The sequence below is a fragment of the Amblyomma mixtum genome, chromosome 6 (assembly GCF_055824585.1).
Source record: "Amblyomma mixtum isolate Tamu chromosome 6, ASM5582458v1, whole genome shotgun sequence".
Classification (NCBI taxonomy): domain Eukaryota; kingdom Metazoa; phylum Arthropoda; class Arachnida; order Ixodida; family Ixodidae; genus Amblyomma; species Amblyomma mixtum.
In genome coordinates, this window is record NC_143017.1 from 147379238 (window position 1) to 147400409 (window position 21172).

The 21172-nt window shown below is 46.4% G+C and overlaps 1 protein-coding gene across 1 annotated transcript in view; it reads right to left on the bottom strand.

Annotated features, from left to right (window-relative positions):
- Positions 1 to 21172, bottom strand: part of LOC149340707 (ATP-binding cassette sub-family G member 1-like) — a 61295-nt gene that overhangs the window by 19407 nt on the left and 20716 nt on the right. The window contains exons 2-5 of the mRNA XM_089549536.1: positions 11383 to 11508; positions 9671 to 9788; positions 5317 to 5503; positions 684 to 829 (exon numbers count right to left, since the gene is read on the bottom strand). Coding sequence (XP_089405662.1) covers positions 684 to 829; positions 5317 to 5503; positions 9671 to 9788; positions 11383 to 11508 — 577 coding nt within the window. The remainder of the gene's footprint in view (positions 1 to 683; positions 830 to 5316; positions 5504 to 9670; positions 9789 to 11382; positions 11509 to 21172) is intronic.

A 21172-nucleotide genomic window follows, 5' to 3' on the forward strand; every position in this document is an offset into this window, starting at 1 on the left:
CTGATCTGCGCGCTGCACGCTGAGATCATACGGAAGCGACAAAAGCGCGGCGCGTCTATGCCTCCTGTCAAACAACAAGAACAAAAAGATAACAACATAGAAAGAAGAAAGGAGAATGGGAAGGGCGGAACGCTTGCCCTACATCCTGGAGTGGTATTGTTTGTACTCGTGGACTCGTACTAATGTGCGCTGCGTGAGCATTTTGATGATATGGGTTCGCATTACGGTAATCTCTGTCCTAACATCGTCACAGGCTCCTGAGAAACCTATCCCTCCTCTTCCTCTTTGCCCTGTTTCCTTTTTGTCTTCCACTCTCACTTTTTTCTCGTAGAAAAAAAAATTAAAAACTCGTCTTAGCGGTCCTGCGATAAGAGAAAAGGACAATAAAGAAAGGACCTGAATAACGAACAAGGAAGTGTGTCCAGTCAAACAAAACCGGCCTCAGGCAATAGTCCCGTTTGCGCACTGCATCTTCCATCATGCCACTAAGACTTCTTGCATCGACAGTTTGAATTCAGGTCCGTCTCCGTCACCTACTTGAGATCTCAAGACGCGAGAACCGGAGTACTCTTGGCGGAGCACGCATCTCTACTAGACCTGGTCACCCCCCCCCCCCCCAGCCCTCTGCGGGAGGCCGCAGAGGCCCAATGTATTTCGCTGCACAAGGCGTGGGCGCGCTGTACCTGGTCGGCTCGTCGAGAAACAGCACAGGCGGGTTGTTGACGAGCTCCTGGGCGATGGCCAGTCGCTTCCGCTGGCCGCCCGACAGGTTCTCGGTGCGAGTGTTCCGGCAGACCTCCAAGCCCCACTCTTCAATCGATCGCTCCACCTGTTAAAAACAAATCGGCCCACAAGGCCGGGTGTCGTGAAAGAAAAAAGATACGCGAATGAAGCAGATGCAACAGCAACAAGGGGAATTTTGACTACGCTGTACGATACTACCCATGCGACCTCCGAGCGACTGCTGGCGGAGATTTCAGAAGAAAATTTGCTCATTATAGAGAAAGACTTGGCGTCGAGTACATAGAATACACAGAACAACCTGAGGACATTTTCTCGTCTGTAGCAAAAATGGAAATAAATGTTTAAATATTTGTGACCTAACCAGTTAAAAGTTTGGTATAACTCCAATGCACAACACTTTACCTCAAATTCGATATTTTCAGATATAAAGATAGAGGAAGGGTCCAGACCTCAGACACACACTAAGACAAGAAGGATTTACGCAGACGCCGGTCATGTGAGGCAGTGATGAACTTAACGTCAGTACTGCACACGCTTTATAGGAAGGGTTAAGGAGCAAGCGAGCAGCATATTCCAGTTTGATAGCGACACAGGCCGTACAGTCAATAGTCCCAAAGTAGCATCCATCGCCTTACCAGCGTTAGTAATCTTCGTCTACAGATGCAGTATAAGTTTGTTGAGGTGCACCTTCTCACGTACAGTTCCTCTAACCATAATCCGCTGTGCTGTTCACTCGCTAGCCATGCTTTGCCAACTTAGTGTACGCATAGTGTCCCGTTATATCATTCATGCTATGCTTCGTTGCGCTATGCCCAGTTCCCGCTTCAACCTTTACCGCCGGTCGGTAAGCAGATCTTAGGGCCACTTCTAACATGCATTGCCTCGTGTTTTGGTCATCAGATCTGTTATGCCCTTCACTACTCGAATATTACTTCCTCCATTTATAAGCGCATAGTTAACCTGTAATGCAAGTGACGCGCAGGTTTGGTGCTTATTTGCTAACCGCAGTGGCCTACTGGTTTCTGTAACAGCAACTGAGGCATACCGACAGAATAATCATTATCACAGGCAAGACGAAATATTACTTTTTACTCGGGGCATTCATCAAACAACTCTGTTATTACTCAGTACAAGCGATATCCGGCCGTCTTAAGGAGACAACATAAACAGAAAGACATGCGAAAAGGTCTACTGTTCGCAAGAATGGGCGAAACAATTTCCACAACTGCACAGCCAGTTTCAGCTTGACCAGGGCTTCCCCGCAGGCAGGTGTTTCCTCACATGCTCAATCGTTGCTTGCAAGTTGTAATCTCGCGCTTGCAACATAACCTTTGCCACCGATGTGCAGTGAGCCTCCACCGTGCGACGCACCACCGAAAACACCACAGTGCAGGGAACCCTCTTTGAAAAAAATTGAAAGGTATACTCACATACATTCTCTGTACGCGCCGACAGATGCAGCCCCTCTGTATTACTTTCAGGTACAAAGAAACAAACCATACGTGGCCCTCAGACATATAATCACCGCACATATTATAAAAGAACAGATAGCAATTAACTAACTGTGAGGAAAATATCATGCAGGCCATGCCTTTATGTAAAAACAATTCGTTTCCCAGCGGTTACCGCATTGTAGTGTTTAGCTTTTAAGAATAAACACCGAAAGCAATCGGCATGCTTCACCTGCGCGCAAAACCTTTGAAGCCGCATTCTTCGCAGTGTTATCAAAAAAAGATCGAGGCAATGGCTGCTAATCTTTCTAGGAACATGGTACTGACCTCATATGCGATATTCTTTCGCTGACTATGTTTGGTGTCCTTAATATAAGTTCTTGCTATGTCGCTTTCCTTCTACGTTTGTGTTAACCTAGCACTGTACTCATTCCTTTGTGCCACAAAAAAAAACGCAACAATGCAATATTTTTTTACTCCGCTTTACTTCTTGTCAAACTAATGCCGAAGACGAGGACGTAAGGCAAAACTCCAGAGTTCGATATGCACTGTTGCATCAGCTGTGCATCAGCCGAATTATATCTCACATTTTGCAGTGAGCACCCTCGCGCACATCAGTAGTAGTGGCAAGCAGATTAAAAATGTTATAATCATCATCATCACCCTGACTACGCCTACTGCAGAGCAAAGGGCTCTCTGATGTCTCTCCAATTAACCATCCTTCGCCAGCTCAAAAATTATGTGCCTTCAGCTAAAGAAAGAGAACAGAAAAAACATGAAAAACTTTTCACCGGCAATTTCTTGATGTTTTATGAAAAAACACAACCCATATACATTGTTTATCAAAAATTTAGAGCACAAAAACGAAAAATTTTTTTTTGCCAATTTTTCGCGTAGTCATAGGTTTGCACTAACATGGAAAATTCAGCGTTGCCACAAAACGGAGATTTTTTTCCCCTCGAGAGATATCAAGGGAAATTTCATTTGACAGTTCAATAAAGAGCCATAAATTTTTTGAAGCAAATCGGAGAGGTTCGAGCGCAAACTCCGGTGAATTTGGCATGGAATGGCCCGTTTACAAGTACATAAAAGATATAGTGCACTGCTCTTCAACGACACCTCATATTAATCTATATCATGCGACCATGATTACGCGGCCTTTATGCAGGCCGCGTACTAGTAGTCAATAAGCTTTATACTTCTGAAGCATTACAGATCTCTCGACATAGAATGTTCCGCCGCGTGTAATTTTTGCGTAACTATACTTGCTGGCGCAATAAATTTTGCAAGTCATATCTGTCAGCATTTCTTCATTTCTAATAATATAAAACTGAAAGTATGATATTGCCACCTAGCATTGCCAGGTGGCGCATAGCTGCTGACGACGACGAAGAAGGGCTCGCGCCGTGTGGAATCTGTCGCCCTTGCTGCCCCAGCTTGCGTGGCCTTGTCTGTCTTCGCACTTGTTATTAAAGCCCCCCTTCGTCAACAAGTACGTTACAGTTTGGTGGAGGTGCGGGGTATCGATCCCCGTACCTCTCGCTTGCCCTTTCCCTTTGTCGCACGCCGGCAATAAGTGGATCATAGTTGCTACCGACTATTTGACTCGCTACGCCGAGACCAAGGCGATCCCTCGTGGCACAGCTTCCGAAGTCGCGGAGTTTTTCATGCACAACATCGTCTTGCGACACGGCGCCCCATCGCACGTCATTACCGACAGGGGGACGGCGTTTACAGCGCAGCTAATCGACCACATCTTTCGGCTGAGCTGCACAACGCACCGCAAGACCACAGCCTACCATCCGCAGAGCAATGGCTTGACCGAAAGATTGAACAGGACCCTCTCGGACATGTTGTCCATGTACGTAGATGTCCAGCACAAAACTTGGGATGAGGTCCTGCCGTATGTCACCTTCGCCTATAACACCGCCCTGCAGGAAACTACGCGCTTTACACCGTTCCGCCTTGTGTACGGACGTGAAGTTCAGAGCATGCTTGATGCCATGCTCCCGTGCCCAGAGGATGACCAACTCGACCCAGACGCCCAACAATTTGTCCAACGTGCTGAAGAAGCCCGTCAGCTGGCCGGTGTGCACATCGGGCAACAGCAGAGCACCGACGCGCGCCGTTACAACCTTCGCCACCGACAGGTTGACTACAAACCCGGTGACCAAGTCTGGGTATGGACTCCTGTCCGTCGCCAAGGCTTGTGCGAGAAACTGCTCTGCCGCTATTTTGGCCCTTACAGAGTGATCCGGCGTGTGAGTGACGTAAACTATGAAGTGGTTCCGGACGGTGTTGCGCAACCCCGACGCCGACAGCCCAGCTTTGACATTGTGCACGTTGTACGGCTTAAGCCGTACTATATTCGGTGACGCAGACGTGTTGATGTCTTGGAACGGTTCACTTGCGGAACTTTGCTCGTTTCTTGTTTATTTTTTGTTTCGTCGACAGCGCTCTTTTTTTTCATAAGGGGGGGAATAATGCCACCTAGCATTGCCAGGTGGCGCATAGCTGCTGACGACGACGAAGAAGGGCTCGCGCCGTGTGGAATCTGTCGCCCTTGCTGCCCCAGCTTGCGTGGCCTTGTCTGTCTTCGCACTTGTTATTAAAGCCCCCCTTCGTCAACAGGTACGTTACAATATAACTATGAATAGTACCATGTTCTCTATTTTTTCACATGACGAGCCCACTATACTACCAATTGCAACTCTCATAATAGATACACAACAGCGGTTTGCCTGTCTAAGGTGTAATTTCTTGCGCATACTAGATAAAAATTTTTCTGGCTTTGTTTTATCTTACCATCGTTTTATCTGACCATGTTTTATCTGACCATTTGTAAATTTCGTTCAGCGTCCAGAACGTTGTTCCGGAGGAAAAGCTTTAAGAAACATGACTCGTGATGGAAGGAGAGACTGCTAATATACTCTAAAACGTACTTAAGCACTTTGACGTGCGCACTGTGACTGCGTCTCTACGAGCACTTTGTAGAACTAGTTCTGATGTTACAGTTCTTCTTAATCATTGATATTCCGAGTGGCAGGGCGCGTACAAAGGAGCTTAATTCCATTCGAACCCGACCGAGCGCACCAACTATCATGCCCGCTCCCCGGCTCACCTTCTTCACTCTGTCCTGTGCATCGATGTTTGGCATGCGCAGCTCGACGCTCATGGAGATGGCCTCGTGGACGGTGAGGGCAGGCAGCAGCCGATCTTCCTGCATGACGTAGCAGCTCTGCTTGTTGAACAGCGCCTGGTCCCGCACGAAGCCGTTGATCTGCACCTCGCCCTTGTAGCCCTTGTCGCTGCAAAGAAGGTTATAGACCCTTGTTTTGGCGTCGTCCTCTGCATGCTAACATAGGGTCATTTGCGTCAAAAGTGAGCAAGGAGCACAGCCCGTTTGCCTAAAGGATGGTTTATGGGGGTTTAACGTCCCAAATCGACTCAGGCTATGAGGGACGACGTATTGAAGGGCTCCAGAAATTTCGACCACCTGGGGTTCTTCAACTGACATCGCACAGTACACGGGCCTCTAGAATTTCGCCTCCATAGAAATTCGACCGCTGCGGCCGAGATCGAACCCGCGTCTTTCGTTTCAACAGTCAAGCGCCATAACCACTGAGCCACCGCGATGGCTTTGTTGGCCTAAAGGAGACGAATTACATTGAAACGCAGATTTTGTCATGAAACGTTCACACATGGGCAGAGTATCCAGACTTGATTTCACTGAGTGACTCTTCAGGTAGCTTAAAGTAAGAATTGGGTTCTCATGCCAGTTGTAAGTGCTAACAATGGCCGCAGTTCGCATGGTGCATATCTTGGATCGCACTTAACTCATTACCTAGACTGTACTAAACACATCTCAAGATGTGTAAATATAGCTTGACAATTTTTTAATACCAAAGAAAATTAAACATGTATGATGACTGACCACAAGACCGTAAAGACACAGTTACATGAGGTTTGAGCCACCGGAAGCTCAGATCATCTGCAGCCTTGGTCAAGTTAGGTGGGACGCCTGTTATATATTGTTTGAATTCACACACATCGCGCGCTTCATTTAATGCTTACGCAGAGACAGTTGTGCTCTATGGCAATATTTTCTCGAGGACAAACTAATGTACAGCTGCATTTTGCGATTAACCTTAAGAAGAATTCGACTGCAGCGAAAATCTAGAGAGTTTGAACCCACTGCTGCTGTTCCTTCAAGCTGTACCGACGTATTCATTTGTCAACAGCTACTCTACGCAAACAGTTCCGTACACAGTGCCGCGTGTTAATGTTACGCCGCTGCTACTTGCTTCTTCGCACGACTTGCAACCTGTCGCCGACTGCGCGGAATGGAATGCCGAGAACTGATTACCGATAGTATGATGGGGTAAGGGAGTGGACTCAAGGCCAAGGGAAATCGTAGCCGAAGCAGAAGCCGGTAGAGTCAGCTGCAGAAATGTGATTACGAAGTTTGGCGGTATGCGAAAACCGGGACTGGTGTAGGACAGGGCTGATCGAAGGTCAATGATAGTGGTATTTGTCCTGCAGTGTACGTAGTCTAGCTGATGATGATGACAATGGTTAAGATGGTGATGACGACGGCGATGAATGATTGTGGCCGTCGAAAAGGGTGTACAACTCGGGGGCGAGACTCAGACATCGGTTCCTCAGTGGTCGGTGCCGGTAACTTTGGTCAATACGTCATCGACAAAACTAGAGCTGAGGCAACGGGATGTCGTGATTGGCCCCATGTTCTGGTCATTCGAGATCGACAACGAATTAATTGCTAAGGCAGCAAGCAGTCCAGGATCGCTGTTACGTACGGACACGTTACGAACAATCTCTGTGAATTTCCCTTGATAATGCGCTCTATACAGTTCATACAATGCGTCGTTGTGTTTATACGCTTCTACTTGACAAGTAGGGCGTACAACTACCACGCGGTTGCCATTTTACGCGAACATATTACGCATTTGTTCTTGATAAAATATGATATAAGTATGGAACGGTAATATAGGTAGATGTGACGAAATAACTTTGTTGCAGGCGAACAGCTATCAGCTGCGCTAGTAATTCTAACTTCTTTCGCCTCTGGAGACGTGACATGCAGCTTTGACGTAAATAGTAAAACTTATCATTATAATTATTATTTATTGCTGTTGCCGTTGTTGTCGTTAAATAGCATTGCTTCTAGCCTCTCAGCGAACAAGAGCGGTTGTGCGTGCTGTGGAAAGTTGAATGTCGTCTGAGATCAGTTCGCCTTTTCTTCTAATGACTTCGTACGTGCGCACACTGGCGTGGGTGTCTGGCTGCATGCGGCACCGTACTCGTACACGCCGGACGCGAGCCGGCAGCGAGGTCACGTCGCTCGTACGACGTAGAAAAATAAAGGAAGGCGCCATACAAAAGAGAGACACCACAATACAGCGACTAAGCACGAAACAAAAGACAACGTTGAAGAGAGCCAAGGTGCAGTGAACAAGCAAGCCACGATGAAACTGTTCTTCGCTGAAAAAGAACACGAGGCAGCAAAATCACTTAGATTTTTATTCAGCCAGGCAATATAATGAGCGAAGAATTTAGAGAGTTTTAGTGTAACGGAACGTATACTAACGTAGATGTATACACGATCAGCCAGGTGCTCGTTCAGCATGGGCAGTAGTCAGGTGGAGAAGAGCACAAGGCATTGTCCATGCGCAGCAAACACCCGGCTGGTGCCCAAGAGTCTACATAACAAAGCCTCCGCTTCGCTAAAACTCTCTAAGTCAGTACTGACGAAAGAAGGAATTCGGTTCACTACGTTGCGAGCTTTGATGTGGTGTGTAGTAAGTCCTTCACTTTGGTTGTCTGCTGGCCGGCGGTGATGTCGTGTCCCTATAGGTCACGCGGTCAGCGCGTACTCTCCTCGACAGGCTTAACCCTTCTCCGCGTGCGGCGAGTGTGACGTGCTCTCGACAAGCAGGAAGCGGGTTACTGCGAGCATACGGAGCGACGAGGAGGACAAATGGGCATTCGCTCCGCAGCGACGGCACGGCACACTCGCTCTCTAAAGAATGCACGTCAGCAGAATGCGCAGTCCGCGGCGCGCTCCCCATACCGCATGACGGTTGCCACGGGGTCGCGAATCCATCAAACGGACAATACGACCGTGACGTGTCGTCAAACAAAGGAATCCGCTTTCGCATCGCGCTACACCAACAGAGGGCATATGCGACGCGGGCATCTTCCTCGGGCGAACTGGGACGTAGGTTGGAGGAATGTCAGCCACGTAACAGGTAGTTGAGAAGAAACGGTTGAAGCCACCAGCCGTAGCAAAGCGATCAACAAATGCATTAGATACCCTGCTTTATTAATTGCACGCGATCACTTTGTTTCTTTTTCACAATCTATCAATGCGTTTGGCTCTCATTTTTCTGCCCAGCCTGATGCATCAACGAGTGTTCAAGACCGCAGCGCGCTTGAACGCGTGAATGCAGCTGCATCAGCACTATAGCGCATTGTCTGGCTGCACATTACATTATGACGCTGTATGCCATGAAACGACGGAAAGGAATTCACCGTATTGCTGCACTTTCTCAATGGTACTATTTTATCTTCTGTGCATACACAGAAACTGAAAATAAACCTTCATTCGGTAATATTGCGACCAGACGCATCCAAATGCTGAAAGAAGTGGCTGATTTGAACCCTGAACCATGATGCCGAAAAATTCTCGTGGTGCAGTGGTCGCACGATGGAGAATACGTGCACGATGTCAGCTATTAGTTGGAGAAATACTCGAATTGGGCACCGCCTTTGAGTGGAGACAGCGACGCTCATTGGCTGGCTTTCTCATCTCGTCGAATCGAGCGTAGTCTTGCAATGAAGCCACCACCTCAAAGGCAAGACTGTGGGGGGTTAAACGCAGGTTGAATGAGCCAGTTAGACGTCAAAGAAGGAAACAGGGGTTGAGCTGCCTGATACGCAGCCTGGACATCATCGTCTAGAAAAAAAAAGAGCGGTATGGTCGAAGTATGCTACAATTGCTGATCGGACGACTAGGTACCGGATTCCGCGGTAGTGAGAAAAGTATCGATGATGGTAATAGCGATAAAGCGCGCAGTAATCTACTCAATAACCCACAATGAAATGCTGGTGCACGTCGTTTAGCAAGATTTCAGTGAGCGGAAGTTTGCTGCGGAAGGGTTTCTAGAGGATAGTACTTTACTCACGGTGTCTGCTAGCGAGTACCGCTTAGCTAAAGATTTTAGCAGGCATTTTTTTTTATTCTTATCCCAATTCCGACGTACAAAAGTTCACTTTTATCCAAATGATCGCTTGAAATATTTTTGGCCCACTGAAATGGCTTTGCTAAGAACAAAGCTTAGTTGTACTGCTTCATGGCATAGTTTCGCGGTCCATTTTATGCATGCATGAGAGCTTTATCTGCGCACACAGCACTGGGGACGCTACTGAATAATGACGTCACATGCAGAACTCACTAGAAACCCGTGAGCAGGTTCAGCAGCGTCGTCTTGCCGGCGCCTGATGGACCCATGATGGCCGTCAACGTACCGGACCGAGCTTCCCCGCTCATATTGTCCACCAAGTTTCTGGAGGCTAGAGCACAAAGAGGTAAACAACGAGAAAAGTGTAAACTGAAGTTTTTAACACCCTTCATTCCTTAAGATGAAAATCAGTCATAGTTATAACCTTTTGGGTAGCGTGCAATTATACGCAGCGTGAAAACCCATTTGACGTCAAAGGAAAATTTCATAAACTAGTTATCAATGCACTTGGGCTTATATGGCTGTTGGTTCTCAGTTCTTTGTACTTTCAGGTTTGTATGCGTGCTGGGCAAGTAAGAATGAAAGAACTGTTCCAAAACAACTTCGTAAAAAGCCGGCTGCTGTTTGTACTGCAAGCTTTTAAAAAAGTATGAATACAATCAATAAACATGTATCTCTCTTTTTTTGCTGCGTTCTGCGAGTTTACTAGCACACTGTTCATCCTGTAGATTCAATCCAGAGACTGACTGAGTAATAAATGCTTAAATCAGGCTCTTTTTTTTTTCTCTCAAGCTCCACGTGCAGAGCTTCTCGGTTTCTCTGGAAGGAAATATAGGTCGGCGCTATTCACACAAATATTCTCTCCTCGGTCGCAAATGCACTCTTAACAGTCCCGAAGGTACCCGTCAGAGCTCGACTCTCACTGCAGCTTATAAATACGCTACAATACACTTATTAGCAAATAAGCTACCATTTAGTGCCAGAAATTAGAAGAATTCAGCCATAGTCTTTTTACTGCGTCAGAAGTACAGTCCTCATTCGGCGAAAACGCTGTGGTATGTCTGTCTGAAGCCTCCAGCCACCCAACCACCAACCAACCAACCAACCACCCATCTCAACCCTATAGAAGCCTCCACATACCAGACTCCTACGCAGCTGTGGTACGAAAAAAACGACAGAGAAATCAAATTCAAAGACGTAACGGGAAGGTTATCAATATAAAAGCGAAATGTATAACCGCTGTTGCTAGCGCAGATTTTCCGCGTCACACCGTGTGATCACCCGTCATTTTTTTTTTGCGCTCGTCTGTCTGTAAGTTTTAGATTTTAAACTTAGGTGTCATCATCATTATCATCAGCCTGACTATGCCCACTGCAGGGCAAAGACCTCTCCTATATCTCTCCAATTAACCTAGTCCAGTGCAAGCTGCGTCACCGTATACCGGCAAACTTCTTAATCTCATCCCCCCACCTAACTTTCTGCCGCCCCCTGCCACGCTTGCCTTCGCTCGGCTGTTTGCACTATACGAAATCGGTGAAGTGTACAGAACTGTTGTTCCTGTAAAGCTGTCTCATACTAGCAGTAATTTATCGTTCGCATTTCGTACGCTAAATTTTCAGATTGCATGCACTTTCACGTGGCTCTCGACTTTGCGGATTAAGAGAAGCAGGTCGTCACGGTTCCTGATGAAATCATACTGATCACTATGGAGCCCCATGAAGAGAATCTCTGGCGAGTACAAATAAACATAACTTATTTAGTGAACTGTGATATCGCAAATGAAAAAAGAAAGAAACCAGATGGTATGAGAAAAGACGTCAGGTGCTAGGGCACATAGAGAATGAGCACGTAGCACTGATATCGCGTGTTTCCCAGACAAAAAAGAACCAACATGTCACTATGTGGGCAGCGCGTGAGGTGCACACCTTTTCCTTTCTTGACCTTGTAGGTGAGGTTCCTCCAGGCAACATCGATGCTCTCGAAGTTCCTGAACCCGTTGTGGCGGCCATTCCCGTTCACTTCGGTTTTGCAAGTCTTGAAATCCACCACCGCTGCGCATAGTTTGAGGCAACAGTCAGTACATGGCGCAGAAAAAAAGCAGGAAAGCACCTCACATACAGATGCGCGAAATGTAAAAGGGAACACTCTAGTTCGCACTGAAGAAGCAAATTTACTCCTTCACGAAATCATGCGTCTACGTGAGAACTTCTCGAGACAAAAAAAAAAAACGCGAGTAATCATTGAAAGTGGATTAATACTTGGGATTTACCGGTTGGTTGATAATGCTAGGACCTATAAGCAAATTCTCCTGACGCATAATGTAGCTAACCGACATTTACAGTTTAGCAGAGGCCATAACCAGAGACAGACATGGGCTAAGTATATTCGAGAATGTTTTTTCTCCCTCGATTCTTTCTTGCCATGTCTGTACCGCCGCCTAATGCCTTTGCGTTGTTTCCTTTGTTTTGCACCGTAACCGTTCCCTTAATAATTCCAGTCGGCTTTATGGTGTACTGTAAAAACAAACAAATCTATATCCAATTTTCTCTACACCAAGGCAACAAACGAAAGTGCTAAGTTCAGTGAGGAAAGGCGCTGTAATTGTCGCACTCTATGTGGCAACTACGTCTTGAGGAAAGGGATAAAAACTAGAGTTAAAGGGGAAGGGCGAAAGGGTGTCAAAGTGGAGAGCTCCAGATTGATTTCGAGCACTTGGGGATCATTTATATCCACTCACGCTGCAGCATAAGCGTCAAGTGAGCACAAAAATAATTTCCTTTCGTAAGCACAGCGTGCATTTACTAAGCGCCATCGTTAAACAACCAGCTTTTGCAAGTGCCTCCAAATTAATGGCAGCCACGCAACTATGTGAGAGGTTTGGTTTATATGACTCTGAGCGCGCCGATGATTGGTGAATGGAGAAACGATCGTGCCCGTTCGAATAGTGCTTCCAGTGGTGATGATTTATTTAAAAATCAATTTAATATAAAAATAAAGCAGCTTTGAATTAGTGAAGAACCGCACGTTGCCCTTTTTGCGAGGAATCTAAAAAAATCATTCTGAATATCGCTTCACGCACACCTCATACTGGAAACAGATGCCATTATTCAAGTGTGGGGAGCAAGATCGTGTGAAAATTAATTTCCTAGCGCGGAGGTTAAGTAAACGCCGCATAAGCGATCGCCGCGTTCTCAAAGCGTCTGACACAACAAGAGGCACGCATGCTCAAGAATCAATCGAAGCCAGAAACATATGCGGCGTGGACATACAAACAGGGGCCGTCCGACATTCATGCACGTAAGACGGACATCGTTTTTTTATTTTCTCACGATTCGTGCAGAGCACATTGGAAAGCTGTCCGATGAAAATAAACAAGCATTCTTTCCACTCACACACTGCCAGTACTGACTCGCTGCGTCAGAATTTGATGGTACAGTACCCGTCAGAAGTATACAGCCCAAGGGAGTTTGTTTCTAAGCTGTTTAGTGCGGCACCCTAGCATATCTAGCAGTTCAAAGCTTGGGAAGATTGAGCACGCGAAGCTATTCCTCTTTTGAGAGATTACGGTCGCTGAGGATGCATAAAGAAGCACGCTCCAGACCTCGCGAGCAAACCCCTTGGGCTGTGTACGTTTGCCGGGTAGTGTACATGTACAGCCACCGCGTGCGCAGAACTAAATGCTCGACTCTCATCTGCCCGCTGCTGTACGTGACCAGCGCACGTACATCGAAGCCATCCGCTTTCGCAATTCGGCCTCTGCCCACTACATATTCTCTTATATGACACCCGACTTCCTTGTGGCGCAGCCAGTCTTCTTATCTTCTGTCGCTTATCTATGCATCGTTGTCGCCTAAAACTAATACCTCCGGAAGGCCCTGGCGCTGTTGGCATTTCTGGCGCGTGACACGCTCTACGTGACGCGTAGGGATGTCCCGGCATTGGGTTTAGCACAGAGAGGGGTTCCGACAGGCCTCCATCGGCGCCGCTTACGTGCGCCGCGGCCTTGGCCTTGACAACGGCCCTTTATTTCTAAAGCAGGAAGGAAGAGGTCTCGTACACGCTGCGGACACCCCCTCGCGTCTCTATGCACTTGGCCTTGAGAAGTGGACTCCTGCCTCTCAATACAAGAAGCACACCGTTCGGAAGAAGTGCCGCGCTTACGAAAAAGCGTCCTACGATGCCCGCATACGCTATGACAGCTGACAGCGCGAACGCCACTGAAGGCCCTCTCGCAGTAGTTTCTAGAAACGGTATTGATGACCTAGCGTTGGCATCTTGCCCTGACTTTGGAACGGTTGGCATTCACGTCGTCACCTTCTCACTGCCAGGGTGGCTCAAGATCACAGCCGCGAATTCATTTCTGCGAACGCCGACGATGGATATTTCTACAGTTGCCGCGTTCGGGGTGGACAGGTACTGCATGAGAGCGGGACCATCTTCAATGTCATGGTAGTAAGGGACGGCCCATTTCGCTTCCGCGTTCGGCGCTTTGGCAAACAAACGCTACGAGCCCGGCCGCGGAATGCAGTTAATCGCAGTTGCTCGTTTCTTGATTTCCGTAGCAGCTTCTGCCCGCTCTGTCTTCTGCCAAGACTCAACGTGCCAAAGCGACGCCGAAGTTCGATTCCCGCTCATTGTCACGTCCTTCACCCATGGCTTGCAGTTCGGCGGCTGCTCATTTCCGAATGCCATGCGATCGACTGAAATTCTTTCGTTTAAATTAAAACTCCAGTGTTCAAACTTCACTTTTTGGTGTAACAGCCAGTTCAAAACTGTTACGCAAGTGATCGATTCATGTAAAAACTGTGGGAATGCCTGAACTTGGTGTCGTACAGGCGCTTCTGTAGCAGTGAAAAAAAAGCGCGGAGATGACAACCTCTTCATGAGTCTTCAGCACTCACGAAATGAAACCACTAAAGGAATTCGTTCTGGCATCCATTGCACCCCTCTATATAACAGTTCGCAAAGCAGGTAGCATTTTCTTTTTTTTTTTCCTTCAGTGCCGCTCAAGCAGTGAGACAAAATATAGCGCCATAGAAAACGCATTAAAAATACGGCATTTAGAATATCTAGTTTAAGAACGCAGCACTCCAAGCTTCCATCTGTTGCCTTCAGTGATTATAATCATAATATAGTATTTTGCTGCGACGTTTATAGCTCAGCTCTCATTGGGTTCTTTTCTTTTTGCCTGTGTCTTTTCTGCGCTGTTTCGTCCCCGTGAAAATAAAGCTATCAAACGATTGGTTTGTGTTTGTAACCTATTTGTGAGTTAGAAACACCTGTACTCGGCTGGAAATTTGGTCAGTATGCCACATCTGAAGACCATTAGATTCCCTGTTATTAAACTAATGCTCGCTGAAGACCTCACTGTTCTGAATGAGTTCCCAGGGGCTGCCAATTATCTATGAGCGCGAAGACACCAATAAACAGAAGCATAATTAAACCAAACGAGATGACTAATTTCGAAAGCATAAAATTAGCCCCATCGACAAAGCTACTGCAAGCAAATGTTATATAATTTAACACTGTGGTTCAAAGCTTTGACTTTCTACATGATATAGTAGGGTCAGGTAGCATTGGCAGTGTCATGTGTAGGTGTTGTGAATTGTTATCGTTCTGCGAGCAACGAAGGCCAGAGCACGGGGAACTATGAGCTGACAACAGTGCCGCCATCCTGAACGAGCCAAAGAAGCCTGATGTGCCAACCTAATGCACGGTGAAGACCTTGTACAATTAGCGCGCACAAGACGGCAGCAGCAAGTTTCTAAACTCGCCACTGACAGAATAACACGCACGTCTGATTATCACAACCCCACGGCTTAAAGCCTGCGCCTTCAGAGTATGCTTCCCACGCAAACGCAGGATCAGCGCTGTTCCTGCGTTTCTGCGTTCCTAAAATAACCCGAGTCTGATTTTCAATGGGCAACACAAATACACTCAAGCTAAGGTGTGCGCACTGCGAGCGGTTCGACCAGAACAACTCTTTAGAGAAATTTACTCGCGTAATGAAGATGCTCGCATGAGGAACGCGTCCCCTACTTTGGCTGCCAAGGAGGAAAAACTCATTTTTCTCTCTCGTAATAAAAACACCCATTATCTTGGACTGCAGTCTGCTGATGATGGTAGTGAATCCAAGCAGGCGCCCATTTTTTTGAACGCCGAAACAACTACGCCGTCTGTCGAATGTCAAGGCTTCTATATCTTAACGGGACTAACCGCCAATAAGAATGTTTCGCGAAGAATCTGGGAACCAATATAGAATAAGCCTGGTCACAAGGAGATCCTTTCTTCGATGTGCCATATGAATTATTTTAGCCTGTCCAACATTCTAGAACAACAATTATGAAAATTGGAAAATTGTAGACACTGTTATGAAAATATTTAAGGTAATGGTCCATTCTTCAGATATGTAGCAAAATCTTTTTTTTTTTTTTAAGTGTATCCATCGATCGTATTGAACAGCTAAGACTGCCATAGAAAACCAATGGGGTACGCTTTTGACGATAGCAAAAACGTTAATACAAAAAAAAAACAGACTGCCGCCAGGTGATCTCCGCATATATTGATTGTTATAGTGAAACCTTGCACTACATGAAACAAATTTGGTTCATAAACGATTTTCAGCTGAAAAATGCTTTTATCCAGAATTGCTGGGTATGAAGCTTGCTGCAGTTAACCTTCGCACTGAATGGTGAGCAGTGCCAGAGTTAATTCTGGTCGTGCTCTTTTTGGACAGCATTATGGGTCGCTACGCGTGTTATACGCGCAGATTTCTCCTTAAAGTTGCTGTATGTGCTTTCGACCTCGTAAACTTTGTTGAAGATTCCGTTTGGATTTATTCGTAAGGTGAGCCATACCGAATTTATTTATTTATTTACAGAATACCTGCGTCGCCTCGAAGGCATTACCGCAGGGGAGACAGTTTCAAAACAACGCATTCATTTTCACACAAAAAGCAACAAGAACATTAAGCGAAGTTAACATCAAAGTAAAACAAAACAATAAGTGAACATTATTAAAGGTAACAGAAATCTTGAACAATAGTAGGAAAGGATTAGATTGTCAGGAATACAGTCGACAGTAAAAATCGCGATTATCAAAGACTAAAACACACTCTTCCGTCAGCAAGTTCCAGTCTTTCACAGTTTGTGGAAAGAATGATTTAGAAAAACTGTTTGTGTTAGTATTGTATTCGCGCACCTTCTTGGAGTGGTCGTGCCGAGTCGAGACGTAAGTTGGTTCCAAAAGGTAGTTACGGCTATCAATTCCTGTTTGATTATAGAAGATGCGGTGGAAGAATTTAAGTCTCAAATTTTTTCTTCTGTTGTTTAACGGTTCCCAGCCCAGCAGCGATTTTATCTCAGTGATACTTTGGAAGGGGTTATAATTATTGGATACGAAGCGTGCAGCCTGATTTTGGAGTTTTTCTATTGCTTCAATCAAGTATGTCTGATATGGGTCCCAAATAATGGAGGCATAATCGAGGATAGACCTGACGTGCAAGAAATAGAGTGTTTCTTTAACATCTTTTGATGCTGATTAGAAATTTCTGCGAATAAAGTAAAACATTTTACTTGCCTTAGATATTGTCTGCTGTATGTGTGTGTTCCATTTAAGAGTCTGCATAAAATAAACACCAAGGTACTTGCACTCTGAGACGCTTTTTATGGTTATGTTTTCAACAATGTATTGTGTAGGATGTTCGAACTTTTTATTTGAAAAATGAACGTGATTACATTTTCTAATATTCAGATTCATTTGCCAACGCTGACACCAATTTACTATTTTATCAAGGTCGCTCTGCAATGAAGAATTTATTCCATCAGCCCACTTTTTGTCCCAGCTCTACCGCTTTAATTTCCTTCTACGTATTTCAACCCGCGTAATGAACACGCAACCCAATTTTTCAGGAATTTCGGAGAAAAACAGTGCATCCATTATGCAAGCAAGATTCATCAGTTTTCAAATGTTTTAAACACTTTTCAAATCCGCCGCTACACGTGTGACGTTGCCACCTTTTCGACCAATCGGTATTTTTCGCTCACATGTAACAACAACGGACGCCGCCAGGTTTCCTCCCTTCAAACTATCGCCTTGATACCGTACGTGCCAGAATTTGCGCAACCGAGAAACAGCAGCGGCGACCTCGGAGATATCAGCAAGCAAGAAAAAAGCGGCCTGGACGGTGCTTCGCAAAAAGGATAACAGGCGGCGCACGCGTCGCTGCGCTCATAACGAGCACGGGCGTGCCAGCAACAACGCGAGTTCCCCATAGCAGAGAGTCACAACACCGCTGCAGATAGTTACGTTTGCAAAACACGCTTACGTTGAGGCCGCGGGCACGAATTTCTAAGTGCGTCGACAAATGATTCAAAGTAAATTATTCATCACTTTATACGTTTCCCAAGCGGCACTGTGTTCTGTCGCCTTGGAGGAAAAAAAAAACTGAGGAGGAAGCGTCCGGCCACCGCCATAAAAAGTAAAAATATAGTGAAAAGGAGATAGTCGGCCCCTGTGTGATCACGCCACGTGGTAGTGTGCGGCGATATCTAGCCGCGCATGCGCGGACTAGGGCATCAAACTGACTGTAGATCAACCTCCTTGCTGTTGACTCCCGCGCCACGGGCCGCGCAGACGCGCGCACTAAAACATACCGACACCAAAACATAAGGGACTGACTGGGAGAGCGAAAAATAAGGGAGGGAATAGGTTCACGAGCACTTGGCTTGCGAAGGCTGGCCGCTTGGCGTCGCGCTCTCTCCTGAGTTTTTTTTTTTTTTCCATGTCTGCCGCCTTCCATCTGCGAACCAGGCCTCAGTGCTCAGCTGCTTTAGCATGGCTTTAACGGGCTAACGGATGTATCTGCTGAACATCGACCGGCTGCGACGGTAGTGCGTACAGGCGGCGGTATTGCGCGTTTTAAGCTTTGTTCAAGTGTGCCGAAAGACAGTTCATTTAAGAGAAGGCAATGAACCCTCTGCCTCTTTTTCCCGTGTCATGTAACGACCTTAAATAATCTTTAAACTTCGAATATCCGGGATCTGGCGCTCGGCCATCTCGGATTAGTCTGAAAAAATTCGCGCTCTTTTGTTGGTAAAAATAGCCAATTCTCTTGCTTAAACGTTCTTGCAGAAAAAGAAAATATTTTTTGACTAGCTGAGCACCTTTCATACTCTGCGGCTGGGAACAAAGCAAGGCATTGAGAAAATACAGGTAGTAAAAAAAATGTAGCGACCGATATTCAACATTACGTCCAGCAAGGAAATGCAGCGAGGTTATGGTGATTTTATTTTATTACCAAACTCTTCCCAAGCATTTTTTGACGTTCACAAGGCGACCCTTGTTCTCAAATACCACATTTGATGCTCGATCGTACTTCGTGTTTCTGAATTACCTGTTCATCAGGAGGCCCATGTGGGCAGCATTTTGGGCGCCGTTATCTGCTTAACCGATACTTTTGCTTACCAAGCACAAAGATAAGCTGCAGGGAGCCGTCACGAGAGCTATAGACCTCTAGGCTGAAATCTCTTCTTTATCCGGCGTTTCCATTTCCCTTTACCGCCGAGAAGCGACTTCCTTATTGGAGTTCTCAAGCACTTACCATTTATTACTGGTCACGATCTGCGAAAACTTTGGAAGTGGCCGTCAAATTTGCATTCATACGCGTTCTCATGAGACTGAGATGAAGTTTCAGGTAAATTTGATTTCTTACCGGCAAGCGTGAAGTGACGCGCTTTTTCTTCCTAAGAGTTACATCCCGCCTACATCAGAGATATTCGCTAAATATGCGAAGGGCACGCAGGAATGCGTGCAGAATATTCTGACTACAATCAGTGACTACAATTCTGACTACAATCAGTGAGTTCGACCCCACTTAATTCACTGTTATCCTACCTTTTTTAGTACCCTGCTGTCTTGCACGAGTGAGGAAAACAGTGGTTGCTAAATCGGCAGCGGAACAGGAGAAAGGGAAGTGCTTCAAATGAACAAACAACAATTTTTGGTTTGGAATCCCCTAACGGCTGGCTTAGCTCCCCTCTGACTGGCTAGCGGACCAGCTGACCTTGACGACTAAGACATATCTAAACAACGGCTGGTGCTGCCTTGTACTAAAGCTCATTATCTCTTCCTTTCTTACGTGAGGCAGTCCACACAAGCCTTCATCGTGTACGTATACGTGCGTCACATGGGAAATGAACAGAGTCATCGCCTAAAGGTCTCGGAAAGGCTGTTACAAAACCTGATGATAGCATTACCTTCCATACGTCTTCCGACAGACCCTCGGTGTTGATCAAAGGCGCCGCGGAGAGCACATAGAAAGGAAATGAGAAACCGCGTGCTCTCTTGTCCTCTTTTCTCCGAAGCGCAACGACCTTACGACCGGAAGTATAAGGGTGCGTGCTCTCAGTGACGCAAATATGGCGCAGCACACCTTGGCACATGTTCGTGCTGTTGTCACGCGGCTTGTCTTCCTTCCGCAGGAAAGTGCGGACGTGCGATAAGCGCAGCTAAAACGCCGCCTCCTCAGCGGACGCATGCTTCCGCAGTTTTTCAACGAACTCATAAAGATCACTAGAAGTGCACCGCATGACCCGTAATTGAGAGGATATCCCGTCTTCATCGCATGAAGTTTTCCAAACGAGAGATGCGGTACTTTGAGTGACACCGAACATACAAAATAACTATTGACAGCGAACGAAGAGATTTACATTGCCGAATGTTCCAAAGCAGGAATTCAACGTTCCTCTTTTACAGCGTTAACTATTCTTAGCTCGTCCCAAAAATGTGGCGACGGGGGCGCTGTCCGCAGAGCCATTCGGACACCCTCCGGATCTAGAGGTGCACCTCCGGGCACCACCCGAATACGACGTGGACGCCCTGCAAATAAGCCACCGCTGCGCAGTAGTTAGTGTTTCCATTCTAATGTATCGCCATATTTAATGTGTCTACATTTCTTCAGGACCACATGGCAGCTAAAGCTGGATCAATCGCGTTGCAAACTCGTAACCGTCCTGTTATTTTATTATTACCTTTTTATACTGCGCTTGAAAGTGATTTCCCCTGGATTAACCTAATGATTGGATTCAAACTAAATGCTTTTCATATTTCACTGTGGGCAGAAGAGCCGCCATGCTTTTTTCTATGGCCAGTTAGCGCGGCGTAATGATAAAAGAGCATCGAATAAAAAAAAAATGTTGCACCATACGAGCTCTTTCCTTTCCAAACTCGCCTCCTGAGGAAAGAGCAGAAGAGCGTGTTGCGCCTTGCCCGAATAAACCGCGAGCATGCCTAAGCCTTCCTTTTTCTGAAGTGTGCAGCAAGACATGAATATGAAACGAGTTGTTCAGTAAACATTCTAATAAGAATTGAGCTAATGTATCTCAACGGTTCTACGTACAAAGACAAGAACTTGGGTCGTGTTCTACAAGCTGCCCATTTTCCGCTGTCCATTACGCGTCCCTTCCGTCCTCTCTCAGTTGTTACTCGGGTATAGCCGCGGATTTAAAGCGTATGCGGCAAGCGCCCAGGCCATTGGGTGGTTGGCGACCAGACCTTACCATTGGCTGAAATTGGATACAGTATGCTGCCAATGGTGAGGCACATCGCACCAGAGGAGACCGGACCCAATAACAGGCTGCCATTGGCTGTGATATTCAGCCAATGGTGAAATCGGGTCACCAACCGCCCAAATGGGGGGTCGCTTGCCACAGACGT